This window comes from Crinia signifera, chromosome 1 (assembly GCF_055691185.1).
Source record: "Crinia signifera chromosome 1, ASM5569118v1, whole genome shotgun sequence".
Taxonomy (NCBI): Eukaryota; Metazoa; Chordata; class Amphibia; order Anura; family Myobatrachidae; genus Crinia; species Crinia signifera.
Genome location: NC_139217.1, coordinates 356,787,785 through 356,805,974, shown reverse-complemented (window position 1 = coordinate 356,805,974; position 18,190 = coordinate 356,787,785). Strand labels below are relative to the sequence as shown.

Here is an 18,190-nt window from a genome sequence, read left to right as displayed (position 1 = left end):
AGGCAACACATCAGGGGGGCGGGAGCAAGGCTGACAGCACTTGGCCCCGCCCCCCATGACGAAAACCTCCGTGATTCGCGGGCCGAGAGGGAGGGGGCGTGGCTTAAATGCCGCGAAATGACGCGAAATGCAGCGATCGCGTCATTTAAGCCCCGCCCCCTCCCCGCGTACCCGCGATTTCATGAAATTTTAACCAGCGGGCAAGGATGGAGCGGGGCAAATCCCAGAATGCGGGAGACTTGCCCACCTTCCCGGGGGGCCGGGAGAAGGACCCGATTTCCGGGAGGCTCCCGGCCATTCCGGGAGGGTAGGCAAGCCTGGGGAAGTAGAAGGGGAGGAGTTGGCCACACTCCTTTAAATTTAAAGTGCCCATGCTCCCTGTAGTTCTATTCGGGTGCCGGACGAGTTTCTGATAGGGAATTCTCCGACAACAATTACACCGACAATATAACAGACACACAATTGTTAGACAACTGCTTAACTCCGACAAGGAAAATATCGACGTACAGAAAAGTCAGACAATATAGACAGACACCATGGATAACCCGACAATTAAAACCCAGACAACAAACAGACAATGACTACTAGTTCTATTCCCCACTGTTACTCCAGTGACACCTAGTGGATGAAGGAGAAAAGCAGATGCACCCTTTAGGAGCAGGTAAAGTTACTGCTAGCCCACCAGGGACTATGGAGGTTATTCTGGTTGGTGCGTAAATTTCCAAATTATTTCGGACCGCACGCCACGCTGTGCGGACATCGTACGAAGAAACGCCCACCGGTCCTTGCGTGTGGGGTGGACACACATATTCTGCACGGTCTTACAGCGTCAGAATGGACGGGAACCTGCCCGTACGCACCGGTGTGGTGTATTAACGCAAAACTCACGACTATTATCTGAACTTTCATGTGCCAAATAACATGCTCTTAAAATTTTGTTTTCCCTAACTGTAATAAATTTTTCATTTGATCCCCAAATGTGTGCTGTTATTGGTGAATGTAAAAGTGACATGGATATTTATATTAGTGATAGCAAGTTCTGTCCATTGCTTGCAGTGTAAATGTGTGTAAAAAATGCTGCCGTGCTTTCAGCATAGATTTGTGTGTTTTGTAATGGTCCATTTAAGCTGCAATGGTTCCAATTGAAGCAATGACAAGAGTGTAATTAATGAGTAGAGGAGTGGATTGTATTGTGTTCAGCTGACATTGGTTCAGGTGCGGGCATACTAATTGGGCGTTCCGAATGCCTAGCGCATGACCGAGTGGTGTCCGCAAAGCAATACTTGCTTGCTTATGGAGACCGCATATTTTCTGCCTTTTGGTTCGTTTGCAGTCGGTGTTCAGTCTGAATGCACACCTACCAGAATAAGTGCACTCCCTCGTGTACGCCCATGTTTACGCCGAGTTTAGCCCACTTTGAAACTACTTCCCTGTGTACTTCCGAATGACGCCCATATTACGCCCATATTTCCCAAGTGAATGGGGTGCACTTTTCTGTACGGTATTAGTGAGAACGAGTACGGAGTCCGTGCGTGGCACATGCGCATAGCGTTGCCCACGCATGCGCAGACGGCTAAAAAACGGCATCCGAAAGAATTCGGAAAATTACGCATCGACCAGAATAAGGCCCTATATGTTGACATTTCATCAGCATCTACATGATAAATGTTAAGATATTATAACATACCGATTTCTTTGAATCCAGCAATACCATCATTAATTCTGTCAGTAAGAAGTTAATGCTAGAGAAGTAGTTATGTGCGAAAGAAGGACTCAGATTGAGGAATGTTCCAAAACCATCAGAACTACATGACTGCTTTGGTTGATGGCCACTTGCAAGTACAACTTTCGATTTTTCTAGGTTATTGTAGTTTTCAGTTCTCCACAAACCAACACTATGTACCAAATAGAACACCCTGTGAGTTGTGGCATGTGAAAATATGTCCACAACTTATGGGGCCTACACACGTAGCGTTTTAGAGGCATTGTCGAAGCAATCTCACTAGATCACTTAGAAAATGCCCCTATAATGCTCTGTGTGTAAGGGCCATAGCGATAGCCGGCAAACACTGGCCCGGACAGATCGCTCAGAACATAGCGCCGACATCTCGCTGTGTGCTGAGCGATCTTTCTGAGCGTTCTGAAAGATCTAGCATCGATCAGAACGCTCAGCAAATCTCTACATGTATAGGCCCTTTAGGAGCAAGAGTTTTCTCAACATCTTATCTTCTGGTCCTCTACAGGACTGTATTAAAGTGATATAATGATTGGAAACAAGGCTAACAGCTCCGTCTTGACCCCAAATTTCAAATGCACAACCCATAAAAAAGCTGCTTGGGGCACTTTGGGGATCAGATGAGGCAACAACAACTTTATTATCTCCAGGCAGAATATTTAGAAGTCTTGAGATTTTCTTTCCTGGAAAAAATGTTTAGCCACCATTGCGAGCGGCTATATGTTATCCATATCAGTCTTAACATTCCTTATTAAGCCAATATGTTCATATATGCATGGGAGAGGGAGTATAACCGCACTGGTATGTGTGAGGAATAATGTGGGGTACTTGTGTAATATCTGGGCGCCCGATATATTGCATCGCATGCCACTAATTAAGGCATGCGATGCGACTGGATGATTTTGAGCCTTTCCCGGGCAGAGTGTACAATTTTAATATTTGTCGCATTGCATGCCATTATAATGACATGCGATGCAACGCAATTATACCCGATATTACATTGTACAGGCACCCTGATGCCTGATTACAATGTTAAATGCACCCCCATACCCAATTTTTAATTGTACACCCATCCTGATGGGTGATTACTACGTGAAATGCCCCCCCCCCCCATTGTTAACACCACCCCAGTATCAACGCCAACCCGAAGCGTGGTGAGAGCAGCGAGCCCGCAAGGGGCGACGGCACGTGTCCTCCGACCTTTTCATACTGGGGGTATGAAAAGGTCGGAGGACGCGTACCGCCGCTGCTCACCACGCTTTGGGTTGGCGTTGATAGTGGGGTGGCGTTAACAATGGGGGGCCATTTAACATAGTAATTACCCATCACGGTGGGTGTACAATAAAAAATTGTGTGTGGGGGGGGGGGGGGGCATTTAACATAGGAATCAAGCATCTGGGTGCCTGTACAATAAAAAATTGGGTCAAATCGCGTCGATGCAATGCGATTTTTTTGCCCTGCGATGAAAAAAATCGGGCGCCCAGATAATACACAAGTACCTTATGTGGTACCAAACAACTGTGAATAACTGGTGCACCCCGGAGTTAGAACAGCAATTTGTAAGCTTGCCAAGAGAGGAGGAGAAAAGGGGATTTTGTACTTACCGTTAAATCCTTTTCTCAGACTCCATAGGTGACACTGGAGAGTTACAGTGGGGAATAGAAGGCAACCACAGGGAGCTTGGGCACTTTAGAATAAATTAACAGTGACTAACTCCTCCCCTTCTACTTCCTCTCCTAGGCAGTCTAGGTATGTGCCCGGAGGGAGCTGGAAGAAAGGAAAACAACACACTTCCGAGAGGAGGTCAAACATAACATAAGTCACACACACACTCACATAGAGTGAAAATATATAGTTCAAAGAACAGCATTCATAACAGAATGAACTCATCCATGAAAACTTGGTAAAACTTAGAACTTAGACTAAGTATAACAGTCTCTTAAACGCAGGTAATTAACCCAACCTGAAAGCAAACAGTAACCAGGAAATACAGCGTCGGGTGGGCATCCAGTGTCACCTATGGAGTCTGAGAAAAGGATTTAACGGTAAGTACAAAATCCCCTTTTCTCTTTCCTCCACTAGGTGACACTGGAGAGTTACAGTGGGGACGTCCCAGAGCTCCCAACACGGGTGGGATGACGCTGAGAGCCCCTTAACACAGAACGGCCAAACCGCGAAGCAGCTGCCGCAAAAGTGTCAAACTTGTAAAAGCGGACAAAGGTCTTCTGACCAGACCACGTAGCCGCTCTACATAGATCCTGTATAGAAACTCCACGGGCAGCCCCCCAGGAGGTACCCACCGACCTTGTAGAATGGGCGGAAATAGAAGAAGGTGGCACCCTAGAGGAGGCCACATAAGCTTGACGAATTGTCAATCTGATCCACCTGGCCAGGGCCTGCTTGGAGGCGGGCCAACCAGGACGCAAGGAGTCATAGAGGACAAACAAGGCATCCGACTTACGTACAGACTCTGTTCTGGCCACGTAAATACGCAAGGCCCGGACCACGTCCAACGCCCCAGACTCCTGTGAGTCCTCCCGAAAGGCCGGCACCACAATAGGTTGGTTAATGTGGAATGCCGAGACCACCTTTGGGAGAAAAACACTAGAGGTGTGCAGCTCCGCTCTATCCTCGTGAAAGCGCAAGAAGGGTGCCTTACAAGAGAGAGCACTGAGCTCCGACACCCTTCTAGCCGAAGCTAAGGCCAACAGTAGGACAGTCTTCCAAGTGACATATTTCAGTTCCACCTCCTCCATAGGCTCAAATACAGAGGACTGGAGAAAGGCCAGTACCACATCCAGGTCCCATGGAGCAGTAGGGGGTCTGAAGGGAGGTTGCAGCCGCAACACCCCCTGGAAGAAAGTCTGTACCTGAGGAAGAAGAGCTAGCTTCCTCTAGAAAAAAATGGAGAGGGCGGATACTTGAACCTTTAAGGACCCCAGCCGGAGTCCTGAGGACAGGCCCTTCTGCAAGAACAGCAGCAATCTGGCCAATTTGAAGTTCACAGGAGAGACCCTCCTGGATTCGCACCAGGCCACATAGGCCCTCCAGATGCGGTGGTAATGCACCGAGGTAACCTGCTTTCTGGCTCCTATCATGGTTGGAATCACCGCCTGCGGGATCCCTGCCTTCCTCAGGATGGACCTCTCAACAGCCATGCCGTCAAATGAAGATGCTGTAAGTTGGGACAGGTGAACGGACCCTGTGTTAGCAGGTCGTCGCAGAGAGGCAGAGGCCATGGCTCGTCTACTAACAGGCCTGTTAGGACCGTGTACCACGACCGGCGAGGCCAGTCTGGGGCGATGAACAGCACTGTCACCGACTCCCGTCGGATTCTCTGCAGAACCCGAGGGATGAGAGGCACTGGAGGAAAGATGTAAAGAAACTGATCCGTCCAGGGTGCCGTGAGAGCGTCCACTGCCACCGCCTGTGGATCTCTTGTCCGAGCGCAGTACCGGGGCAACTGGTGGTTGTGTCTGGAGGCCATCATGTCTATCTGCGGACAACCCCACCGACGGGTCAAGGTCTGGAAGACCAGAGGGTTCAGACACCACTCTCCGTGGTGGACGTCCCGGCGGCTGAGGTAGTCTGCCTCCCAGTTTTCCACGCCTGGTATGAAAATGGCCGACACGGCCCCTGCGTGCTCCTGCACCCAGCACAGAATCCTCTTCACCTCTCTCATCGCTGCACGGCTGCGGGTGCCTCCCTGCTTGTTTATGTAAGCCACAGCCGTGGCATTGTCCGACTACACCCTGATGTCCTTGTTCCGAAGAAGCACTTCCGCCTGGAGCAGGGCATAATACACTGCTCGCAGTTCCAGCACATTGATAGACATCTGTGCTTCCTCCGGGGTCCACAGTCCCTGGAAGTGGAGGCCCAGCGTGACCACTCCCCAGCCCCTGAGGCTGGCGTCCGTGGTGAGAAGCGTCCAATTGTGTATGGCGAACCTCCGCCCCTCCTGCAGGTTGCTGGAGTTGAGCCACCACGCCAGTGAAGCCCGAGCCTGATGGGAGAGAGAGATCCGCTGCTGTAGAAACAGGTGTGAACCTGTCCACTGGCGGAGCAGACACAGATGGAAGGGGCGAGATCGAAACCGCCCGTACTGCACCGCCTCGAACGTGGCCACCATCCTTCCCAGCAGCCTTGTGCAAAGGAGAACTGTGACCGTTCGATGCTGCAGCACCAGTCGAACCGCCTCCTGGAGGGACAAGATCTTGTCCATGGGAAGGAACACCCTTCTCTGGACCGTGTCCAGAATCATCCCTAGGAACAGGATCCTCTGCGATGGGGTCAGCTGTGACTTCTGGATGTTGAGCATCCAGCCATGGGACTCCAGAATCCGACGCGTCAGGTGGATGTTGTGCAAAAGGACCTCCCTGGACGGAGCCTTCAACAGAAGGTCGTCCAAGTAAGGGACAATTGTAACTCCTTGAGCCCTGAGTATCTCCATCATGACAGCCATCACTTTGGTAAACACCCGGGGCGCAGAGGAGAGGCCGAACGGGAGGGCTCGGAACTGCAGGTGACAGTTCTGGACAGCAAACCGCAGGTATGCCGGGTGAGGAGGCCAGATGGGGATATGCAGGTATGCATCTTTGATATCGATGGATACAAGAAACTCCCCTGGTTCCAGGCCTGCAATGACAGACTGCAGTGACTCCATCTTGAACCGCAAGAAGGGGTTGAGCTGCTTCAAGTTCAAGATGGGTCTTACTGAGCCGTCCGGCTTGGGAACCAGAAAAAGGCTGGAATAGAATCCCTTTGCCTTTACCGGTTCAGGGACCGGTATAACCACCCCTAGGTCCCTGAGTTTTTGAATGGCGGCCTGCAAGGCCCTGCCTTTTTCCCGTGAAGCTGGCAAACCTGTGGGAAAAAAACGTTGAGGAGGAGGCAACAAGAAATCTATCTTGTAGCCTACTGCTACCAGGTCCCTTACCCATGCGTCCTGGCATGAACCGGCCCATACCTGATGGTAAAATAGCAGCCGGCCTCCCACCCTGTGTTCTGGACAGGGGCTGGGGGAGTCATGCCGAGGGCTTGGAGGTAACCTTTGCATCCAGGATTGGAGCGCTGGCTGAACCTCTGCCTCTTCCTCGGAAGCCTCTGGAGCTAGTAGCCGCTCCCCTAGACCTACCCCTGAATCTGGGGGTGGGTCTAAATGACCGAAAGGACTGCCCTCCAGTAGTAGGAAATGACCTACATGGGGGAGGGGCTGCAGTGGGCAGGAACTGAGACTTACCCCCTGTGGCCTGAGAAATCATTTTGTCCAGCTCTGGACCAAAGAGGGCCTCGCCAGCAAAGGGTAATGCTTCCACCGCCTTTTTGGAGTCGGCGTCTGCATTCCACTGTCTCAACCAAAGAGTACGGCGAGCAGAAACTGAGAGGGCAGAGATACGGGCCGCAAGCATACAAACATCTGAAGATGCTTCTACCAAATAACCTGCAGCCTCACGTATGTGTTCCACTAAGAGCAACATATCACTTGCCCCTGGGTCTAGCGAGGAGGCCACCTGGGATGCCCATACCTCCATGGCCCTATTGACCCAACATCCCACTTGTGCTGGACGTTGTAAAAGACCAGCGGCTGAATAAATATTCTTCAGCGTACTCTCTAACCACCTATCAGACACATCCTTAAGGGTAGAGGCTCCTGGGATGGGCAACGCTGTCTTTTTGGACAAGCGTGATACCGAAGAGTCAACAGCAGGTGGCGTCTCACAGGACTTCCTAGCATCCTTAGGAAAAGGATAGGCAGTGAAAAATCTCTGAGACACCTGAAACTTTTTGTCTGGATGTAACCAGGCCTTTTGCAAGTGATCATCCAGCTCCTCTGAGGCTGGGAAATATGCAGACTGTTTTTGCTTTTTAGCAAACACTGAGGGACGCGCAGCAGGTCTCACCTCCTCTGTGACATTGAGGGTTAACCTGACTGCCTGTATTAAGTCCTCTAAACCCTGAGAGGGGACATCAGTGTCCTGTATAAGCGGAGCATCAGGCTCATCCTCAGGCTGAGCATCAGGGTCATGAAATTCACCCTCCTCTAGAGCTGGCATGTCATCATCTGTATCATCTAACAGAGGGACCTGAGGAAACATCCTATTAGCAGAAGCCAGTCTAGGGGGAGGGGGTGTAGAGGTGTCTGCATGCAATGCTCTAGACAGACTCTCCACAGCAGAGGTTAACTCTGCCTGCTGATCCCTGGCTGCATCCCTATCTTGTCTGGCCGAAGAGAACTCAGAAGCTAGCTGAGAAATCACTGTAGACAACTGGGAAGCCCATACAGGCACATCCTGCCCCGACGTTGATGGAGTGGGGGCTGGGGATGCAGCACATGAGGGACATAAAATGGCGCCCTCCGTCTGTGGCGCGAATTTATTGCTGCACTTCTTGCACGCAATCTTTTTACCAGCCATCATACACTCAGTAATCTTACACAGAAGGTAGAGAGAGATGGAAATACCGGACAGCAGAGGAGGTATAGAAAAAAGGCAGAGTCTGCCACAAGCCCGATACGCGCACTGTATATAAATATAACTTGCGCCGGCTAAGGGACCTTTTTGGACACAGTCCAAGCCGCCCTGACCTCCTATGTCCCGCTGTGACTCACTGAACCAGGGTCACCGGCACTTCACAGACGCCTCGAGGGAGCCGCGGATCACGCTGCTGCTTCAATGGCTGCCGCTCCTACAAAGAAGGAGGAAGCGGAAGTGCCCAGCATGCCACGCTCTCGCTCCTCAGAATGGCGCTGTATTTAAAAAGTGCGCTGCCACGGCTTTTTACACTGAATCCCCCGCTAGCGGGGGATCAGTGCTATACTTACCCCTGCCTTGGCTGTCGGGTGCGGCGTGCTGACTGGTCCTCGAGGCGCGCTGCAAGCAGCGGCGACGGGACCTCAGGATCTGTGGATCCTGCAGCCGGGTACCTGAGGCAAGCTGCATGCAGCTGCGACCGAACCCGCCGACAGCGCCCTCGTCGCAGGCAGGTAGGGACCTGCCTGTCCTCTTGCTGATTGTAGCATCAGTTTACATTAAAAATCTATAAAGCTCAGGAGTGAGCATTGAACGCACCCAGCTCCCGCAGGGCACATGCTAAGACTGCCTAGGAGAGGAAGTAGAAGGGGAGGAGTTAGTCACTGTTAATTTATTCTAAAGTGCCCAAGCTCCCTGTGGTCGCCTTCTATTCCCCACTGTAACTCTCCAGTGTCACCTAGTGGAGGAAAGAGAAAAAAAGAAAACTCTGGGTGGGGGCACCCTTAGATCACAGTTTATTGGTGTATTTGATACAAATTTAAATACATTTTTAATGGGTATGCTTAAAAAAAAAAGGCTTCTTGGGAACAGACAGGTAGGGCTGCTCTGCAGTTAAGCTTATGCAGGCAAAAACTTCCATCAGCATTGCTATTAGGGAGACTTTCTGCCACAGTGTATCCTCTATGGCAGTGGTCTCCAACCTTTTTTGGGTCGGGAGCTACTCACGACAAAATAAACCGCCCGAAGAGCTAAAAAAAAAATGCCCTTTACACATTATGCCACAAACTGTAATGCCCCTGACACATTATGCCACACACTGCAATGCCCGAAAACATACCTCCCAACACTGGAGGCAGAGGAGAAGTCATCTGCGCGTGCCAAACTCCTGCGAGGCTACATCCCCCATTTTTTCCGCTATGGGGAATAGTCAGCTCTCTAAGAGCTGTAGCCACATGGGGTGCGGCCATGGAAAATGGGGGTGTGATACACATATGCCCTCAATAGTGCAGTGCCAGATACACATGACCACAATAGTGCAGTCCGTGATACCCATTATAAATATGCCCCGCACCGTGATGCTCCATTATACAAATGCCCCACACCGTGATGCTCCATTATGCATATGCCACAATGTGAAGCTCCATTATACAAATGCCCCACAGCGTGATGCTCCATTATACATATGCCACACACACACACAATGCCCATTATACATATGCCCAACAACGTGATACTCCGTTATACAAATGCCCCACAGCGTGTTACTCCATTAAACATAGGCCACACCGTGATGCTCCATTATACAAATGCCCCACACCGTGATGCACCATTATACATATGCCACACACCGTGATGCCCATTATACAAATGCCCCACACCGTGATGCTCCTTTATACAAATGCCCCACACCGTGATGCACCATTATACATATGCCCCACACCGTGATGCCCATTATACAAATGCCCCACACCGTGATGCTCCATTATACAAATGCCCCACACCGTGATGCACCATTATACATATGCCCCACACCGTGATGCACCATTATACATATGCCTCACCGTAATGCTCCATTAATCATATGCCACACACCGTGATGCCGATTTTGCCTATGACCCACAACGTGAAGCTCCTTTATACATATGCCCCACACCTTGATGCTCATTAAACATGTGCCACACAAATGATGCCCATTACACATATTGCACACAATGTCCCACAGTAAGGCTTCTAATAAAAAAATGTAAATTACCTGCTTACTGTCAGGGGTTCATTTTTGTTGCCAGGGGTTAATGCTCATTGACAAGGGGGTCACTGCTTGCCCCCTCCACTATGCCCGTCTTCACATGGGCATAGTGGGCAGATGCACCACAATAAATTTCTCCATAATAAACTTTTCCCTGCTGGCTGCTGTAGCATCGGAGCTCAGCTCCATCATCCCCCTGCTGGCTTATGGAGTCCGTCCGTTCTTCCCCCACAGCATGCTAGAAGTCATATTTGACTTTGCATCTGACAGGGAACACAGCGCTGCAGCGTTACCCGGAAGTGCCGGGAGCGCTTAGCGCGGTGCTCCCTGTCAGACGCTAGAGGTCAAATATGACTTCTAGCGCCTGCTGTCTCCTCTGGTCCCCGTAACAAGGACTACAGCAGGGGAAGGTGACGGCGGCTATAGCGGCGCAAGGTGGCAGCTATAGCGGCGCAAGCCAGCAGCAACAGCGGGCGGGCGGACCGGGCAGGCAGCAGTGGTTGAGCCACCCGTTTCGCTCAGGCAAGCTACCGGTAGCTCGCGAGCGACGGGTTGGCGACCACTGCTCTATGGCATCCAATGCCTGAAAGGATTCTCTTTCCCCATGTGTACATTCAGTTTATCAGTGTGGGAGGCACATTCTATCAAATATGATGGACAGGACCCACAATTTAACAATCACCAGGACCTTGACTTAGCAGGCTACTGGCTTCTCGCTGCCCAGTGGAATTATAGCTGTAATAGATATCCTCAAGCCACAGCATAGGTTATTAATGTATACACCGTATGCGAAAGTGGGTTCTCTTCTTTCCCTCTGAATTCTAACCCCCAACCCCCCTTCCCGAGTTGCTTTGAAGAACAAATGGGGTTATTTTGGTTCACTGACAAATTCGTTCTTAGATGGACAAAACCATGTGCACTGCAGGTGGGCAGATGTAAAGAGAAAAAAGAGAATTAGATTTGGGCAAGTTATTTTGTTTCTGTGCAGGGTAAATACTGGCTGCTTTATTTTTACAATGCAATATATATATCTCAATTTGAAGTAAAACCCCACCCAAATCCAATTCTCCAAGTAACATCTGCCCCCCTGCAGTTCATATGGTTTTGTCCATCTAAGAAGGAATTTGTCAGAAAGAGTGAACCAAAATAATCCCTAAAGTTAGCACTATAGCTTCTCTTTTAGAAGACCCCTGTTGATTTGGGAGATGTTTTTATGGAACAGTCATTCATTTATTTCTTTGGTCCTTGTGATTGTATAATCATAGTTGATTATGTTCGGTTAGCTTGCAGCTAACCTTAAAAAAAAAAAAGCATAAATACATTTATCTAATATAGAAATACCACCCCTCTGCTCTCCACAACAAAATAATCTGATTGGAAGAAAATTAATAAACAAAGGATTCAATTGAGGTTTTTTTTTTAATTGATAGTTAGAAAAGGAATGGAAAAAAAAACCTGTTTTTTGGTTTTTTCTTTTTTTTTTTTTACAAACATTTAAAAATTAAGAATTGAATGAGTACAGACTCAGCTGTTGGGGTACTTAAACAGAGCAGTCGATCATAATATCCCACATTCAACAGAAATGTAGGCTTTGATTGTTGGCCTGTGGAAAGTATTACAAGTTTGCAAAGTCTAGTACAAAAATAGTTTGTGACAGGGCAGCATTCTCATTCTTCTTCTATTCACAGGTGAAATTTGGCTGCATTATGACACGTCAATACAGCCATCAGTTACATCTGTATAGTGCAAGGTCTTGGTTAAGCAATGGGAAACAACCCTAAATATAGATGGGGCAATGCGATTCAAGTGTATTAATAACATACTGTGCTTTTCCTGCAAACGATGGCCAACATCCTCTCATGTATATTTTAACGTGTCAACCGCAATCTTCGGTCTTCCAGTGAACAAGAAAGACAGAGCAATCACAGGGCTTCTAGCTGATGAACAAAAGGCTAGAGTGGCTCCATTAAATAACTCCTAATATGTCCATGCATTTTCCTCTCAGCACCATTGTTACTCACAGTGGGAGCTGCCTTGCCATTTGTTTTCTTAAACTAGCAGGCAAGCACGCAAAGGAGAACAACTCAAGAAAAAAAAAAAAAAAAAAAAAAAAACAGGATAAGGATGGGAGCCAAGTAATGTTATTTGTCCCTCAGACTGTCCAACTGCTCCTGATACTCTGTGAAAAGTCGCTGGAAACGAAGATTCTGTCCGATAAGTGGGAGGAGTTCCTTCAGCAGTTCTCTTTTTCGGAGACCCTGATGAACAAAGTAAGGACAAAAAAAAAAAATGTAATTTTTTTTCTAACGGCAATTGTAAGAATTGCAAACAATTTATACATTTGTTTAACCCTTTGAGTGTCAGCATCTGTGAGATGTTCAAAATAGCCACTAAAAATGCCAGCGTCACTTACATTTGTTATATAAATTCAAATGAAAAAAAAAAAAAATGTGTGTAAAAATCCCCCAACAAACAAATATACACGGCTCAAAAAAAATAAAGGTAACACTTAAACAACACAATGTAACTCCAAGTCAATCACTGTGAAATCAAACTGTCCACTTAGGAAGCAACACTGATTGACAATCGATTTTGCATGCTGTTGTGCAAATGGAATAGACAACAGGTGGCAATTATAGGCAATTAGCAAGACAACCCCAATAAAGGAATTGTGCTGCAGGTGGTGACCAGAGACCACTTCTCAGCTCCTATGCTTTCTGGCTGATGTTTTGGTCACTTTTGAAAGCTGGCGGTGGTTTCACTCTAGTGGTAGCATAAGATGGAGTCTACAACCCACACAAGTGGGTGCAGCTCATCCAGGATGGCACATAAATGCGAGCTGTGGCGAGAATGTTTACTGTGTCAGCGTAGTGTCCAGAGCATGGAGGCGCTACCAGGAGACTGGCCAGTACATCAGGAGACATGGAGGAGGCTGTAGTAGGGCAACAACCCAGCAGGACCGCTACCTCCACCTTTGTGCAAGGAGGAACAGGAAGAACATTGCCAGAGCCCTCCAAAATTACCTCCAGCAGGCAACAAATGTGCATGTGTCTACTCAAACAGTCAGAAAAAGACTCCAGGAGGGTGGTACGAGGGCCCGACGTCCACAGGTGGGGGTTGTGCTTACAGCCCAACACTGTGCAGGACGTTTGGCATTTGCAAGGATTGGCAAATTCGTCATTGGCGCCCTGTGCTCTTCAAAGATGAAAGCAGGTTCACACAGAGCATGTGACAGAGTCTGGCGATGCCAAGGAGAACGTTCCGCTGCCTGTAACATCCTCCAGCATGACCGGTTTGGCAGTCGATCAGTAATGGTGAGAGGTGGCATTTCCTTTTTTTTTTGGGGGGGGGGCGCACACAGCCCTCCATATGCTCGCCAGAGGTAGTCTGACTGTCATTAGGTACAGAGATGAGATCCTCAGACCCCTTGTGAGACAATATGCTGGTGTGGTTGGCCTTGGGTTCCTCCTAATGCAAGACAATGTGGCTGGAGTGTGTCAAATGCTTTAAGTTGCAATTTATACTTGCTGACATCTCGGTGCAGTACAACTGCAAACATTATGAATTACCATCCTACTTGCAGTGATACTAGAAGTGCCCAGGACATGCTTTAAAGTATTATTTTACACGTTCTGACATCCCGTACCTTGCCTTCTGGAGGCGCCCATTAGGTTTGTGGCCATTCGGAGTGCATCGCTAATCTAAATCTACTCTTTCTGTGGACATACACAGGATATAGAAAACATAGCATCTTACCAAGATTCTAGATTCCCAGTGGCTGTCAGATGAGTGATGGACAGGTCCCAAGAGATCCTGACAAACCTCCCGCAGCTTCTGCTCAAAACCTGCACAATCAGATACCAGTGATATGAAGGTATAACTATGAACCTTACAGGCCCTTATTGAAGTCTGCATTGAAAGATGGCTACTGTATTTCAGTTTTTGAAATGCATTTTAGACACACTTTTAATAGTTTACGTCATTGATTTACATAAGCATCTGAGGTATAAGTTATTTACAATTGACATAATTTTCTTTGTTTTCGTATTAGGTTGATTTGGTTTCAATCTCACCTTCATTGACAAGGTAACGTGCATAGATGAGCAACCAGTATCTGTATTCTTGGCTGGACTGTAGCATCCGGGCAGCCGCAATTTGGTCCTCGAGGTGAGCCATGGTGGTCTCCTGCTGCACTCGATGAGGCATTGTGAAAAGGCGAGCGGCCTGTCTGCCTGCACTGCAAAAGGACACACAAGCTTGTATCAGACAAACAGCAAGTGATACATTTTAGGGATGTGAATACTTTAAATCAGGGGTGGCTAAACCGGTCCTCGAGATCTACCAATGGTCCATGTTTTCCAGATCACCAAAGATGGTGCACAGCTGTAGTCAATACGAACGGTCACATTTTCAAACCTGCTGCCTTCATTCTTACTATAGAATCTATAGTAAGAATGAAGGCAGCAGGTTTGAAAATGTGACCGTTCGTATTGACTACAGCTGTGCACCATCTTAGGTGATCTGGAAAACATGGACCGTTGGTAGATCTCGAGGACAGGTTTGGCCACCCCTGCTTTAAATGATACTTTACACAAGACACCTTCAAACTTATTCTCTGCTTACAAGAAGAGACCAGACTACAATCTCTATAGTGTCACACTGATTGGCTTTAACATTTTCTTACTTGGACACTCGTCCTTGAATTATGGCTAGTGGTCCGGAACACATGATCGCTTCCTGTGAGGTTAAACAGTTCCTGTAATCTGCACACTGCTCCAAAGAGTCCTGCTTGTCAGACACCAGGTTCCTGTAGTGGGTGAGATGTTGGCAGTAGGGTTAAAGCACAGAAAATAATTTACATGTGTGTATTGGCTCATTCTCCTGACCTCTCCCCATCATCATCTCTAAACAATACAAGATGGACAAAAATAAAATAAAAATTCTACTGGCACACACAGAGGGGAGTTTCTGAATACCTGGAAACCCCCTCGGCCTGCCGATCGATCTGCACAGCTGAATATATATATCTATCTCACAATAGGCAAAGAAGGTGACACTCAGAATTTCTTAGAAGAATATAACATGCATATAGATGCATTAGAGGGAGCATAGGCAGCACAGCCTGTAATGTGGCAGAGATGTTTCCCTGCATTTACATTGTGAAACCAGTGGCTGAATAAAGGGACAGCAGATCTCCTCTGAGACATTTCCACTTCCTGGATGAGGCATGGACTGTCTCCAATGACATATCAGGTGTGTGTCTGGCATGCTGTTGGGTGGGCTCTTTAATACACGATACTGGCCTAGTGAGCACTCGGATGTCCTGGTAGCTGAATCATGGGGGACGGAGTCTATATTAAATGATGGATCTGCCGTTTATTTTGAGGTAACTAATGGAGATGCAGGCAACTCTTTGCTGGGGCAATACTTCTATAGGTCGGATGTAGAAAAGGTTGGTGTAGGTGTGGCACATTTGCAGAAAAATATTGGAAAGTTAATTTGTAAATAAAAACTTAACTTTTAATCTTTATTTCAATAAAAAACCCAGATTGACATCTATGTCTCTTCATACAGAGGAAACGAGCAAGCCCTTAAAAGGTGGAATGCATTTTTCCAAATTTGTTGTCTATTTTTTTATATGTCACAGCGAGTTCATGGAAACGCAGCGAGGACTACAGAAAGCCTTCCAGTAACCAGTAAGCTCTAACTGCTGTTACCGCAGTCCAACCTCCTCACTAAAAAGAGGTTTACACAGAAATTATTGTGCATACATTACAGTGCTATTCCTTACCATGTGGAAAGTGCAGGATTGAAGCAGTAGGATTTCCCATTGGACATACTCAGCACAGGAATACCTCTCTGGGTAAGCAGGGTCTGGGACACGGTCATATCGCTACCTGGGGTAAAAAGAAAAGAATGCAAGATCAATGCGAATAGTTATCAAACATCACCTTTATACATCAATCTGATTAATGGCCACATAGTATGCACATACACAGTAATATTCCTCAGTTACCTGATAAGATGGGCTGCAGAGACTCATCCTTTACAATAGCTATCTGGTTCTGGACATCCCTGGAGAAAGGGAAAATTAATTAATTACAAAACCCCTTAAGCTAGAGCCAGAGTTGTTCTTGAACACATAGGATAATTTATAAGAAACCCTTCCCCTGCATGTTTCCCTCACATATGAGAACAATAATCTTCATACAAAATGGAGCAGCACAAGAGACCAAGACAGTTAGCCATATGGTAGATACAGGAGTCAGCTAATGTACTTTCGTAATTGGTTTAGTGGTTTGTACTCACCAAACAAACAGCGCAGCTGCTGCTGTAAGAGCCATCACATAAAATCCTGTACACTGCAATGTGGAGATGGGAGAGGACAGGATGATTGGAGGAAACACTCTTCTTCCACTTCCAGAAAACATAGATAACATTCGCTTCTCACAGGCCACACACACCATGTCACTAGAATGAAAGAAAGAACTGACCATTAATCCAACTTCCCCAGTGTTCAAAAAGGTTTCAAGACACACAACTGTGACACCAGACTGACCTGCTGCCTGCTGCTGCAAGGATCCGGCTTGTGAGCACAGTCTCCCACTCCTTCCCTTCTCGATTACACTTCAGCCGGCTTAATTTTGATCCCGCCACTGCTCGGACATCATTCTCTACTTCAATGTAAATTGAGGGTTCTGCGCTGATCTATAAAAAATAAGAAATCCTGTCACAAAACCAGGGCCATCGCTAGAAGTTCAGAATTGTATGTCATCTACGCACAAACCGTGCTGCCAAGGTGATCAATAATACATTCTCCATGTATGTGGCACTTACATCACTCCTGTATGTATGTATCCTGTACTGTATGATCATACAGGGACTACTGTTGTATTATTGGAGTGACAGGAGTGCCACGTACATGGAGAGTATTATGGGCTGTAAAGTTTTGGTGGTCAATGGGGGCTCCCGGTCAAATTGCAGTGGTTTTTTGAGTGACGTATACTACGCTTTTTCTTTCATGCATATGGTGGACACTGAGACAGTGGGACAGTGGGGTGTGGGTAGAGCTTCAGCTACAGGCACCAAGGAGATTAGATTTCTTTGAGTGCAGCTCCTCCTTCATGCCCCATACAGGCTCCAGTTTTTTCTTGGTGCCTCCTGGCACAGGATGTCCGCTGCGTTCAGCCCTGTGATTATACTTTAATTAAACTTCAATTTTATTTTAATTGTATATGTTTTTACTGGAGCAAGCCTATGCAATACACCAAGATGCTCTCCGGATCCGCGGCTGGCTTGCTGACATTCATGGCCAAACCTGCCAGCCGTCTCTCTCAGCAACACACCGGGACACACCGCGGCCGGATCAGGTAAGCGGAGCCTCCTCAGTACGGGCTCTGGCATGCCCTGAGGGGACGTGGCGCCAGGAGCATTGCTTGTTGCAATCACGAGTCACTCTCCCGACAAGGTGGCAGGACGCTTAAGAGGCCCTGGCAGTCTTTTCCGAGTGGCCGCTAGACCACCAGGGAATTTCTGCTGAACGGGGATCCAGCGGCCCCAGGAGGGGATGGAGCTTCCCCATTTTCTCCGTCCCCAGCCCGCTGGTAGCTGCCTACTCTGGTTTTTTCCCACCCTGGGGAACCTTCTCTCCCCCTCCTCCTCTCAGCATGAGAGATGCTGCTCAGGTGCCACTGAGGTCACAGCAAGCAGAGAGAAAGGCCCCCTGCCTCCCCCAGACCTCACAGTCAGGGTCCAGGCTTGCATTCTCTGCTACCACACTATCTCAGTGTGTTATTCGTACCTGCTCCTCCTGAAGAAGCCGGACGGTTCTTACAGCCCGTCTTCAACCTGAAGCAGCTTTCAGGATGGAGTAGTTGTAGAGTTTTTCACTTTGCAGCCAGAGATCGCCATTATCAATTCATGGCCTTGCCTTTGCCATGGGTCAATGGCCCCGTGAGT

At 48.0% G+C, this 18,190-nt stretch overlaps 1 protein-coding gene across 1 annotated transcript in view; it reads right to left on the bottom strand.

The window, feature by feature from the left end:
* Positions 1 to 11,631: 11,631 nt before the first annotated feature.
* HIRA (histone cell cycle regulator) overlaps positions 11,632 to 18,190 on the bottom strand; it is a 33,575-nt gene continuing 27,016 nt past the window's right edge. The window contains exons 18-25 of the mRNA XM_083149203.1: positions 16,791 to 16,939; positions 16,541 to 16,702; positions 16,248 to 16,306; positions 16,023 to 16,128; positions 14,916 to 15,038; positions 14,305 to 14,468; positions 13,988 to 14,076; positions 11,632 to 12,489 (exon numbers count right to left, since the gene is read on the bottom strand). Of these exons, the coding sequence (XP_083005329.1) occupies positions 12,373 to 12,489; positions 13,988 to 14,076; positions 14,305 to 14,468; positions 14,916 to 15,038; positions 16,023 to 16,128; positions 16,248 to 16,306; positions 16,541 to 16,702; positions 16,791 to 16,939 (969 nt within the window). The 3' untranslated portion in view covers positions 11,632 to 12,372. The remainder of the gene's footprint in view (positions 12,490 to 13,987; positions 14,077 to 14,304; positions 14,469 to 14,915; positions 15,039 to 16,022; positions 16,129 to 16,247; positions 16,307 to 16,540; positions 16,703 to 16,790; positions 16,940 to 18,190) is intronic.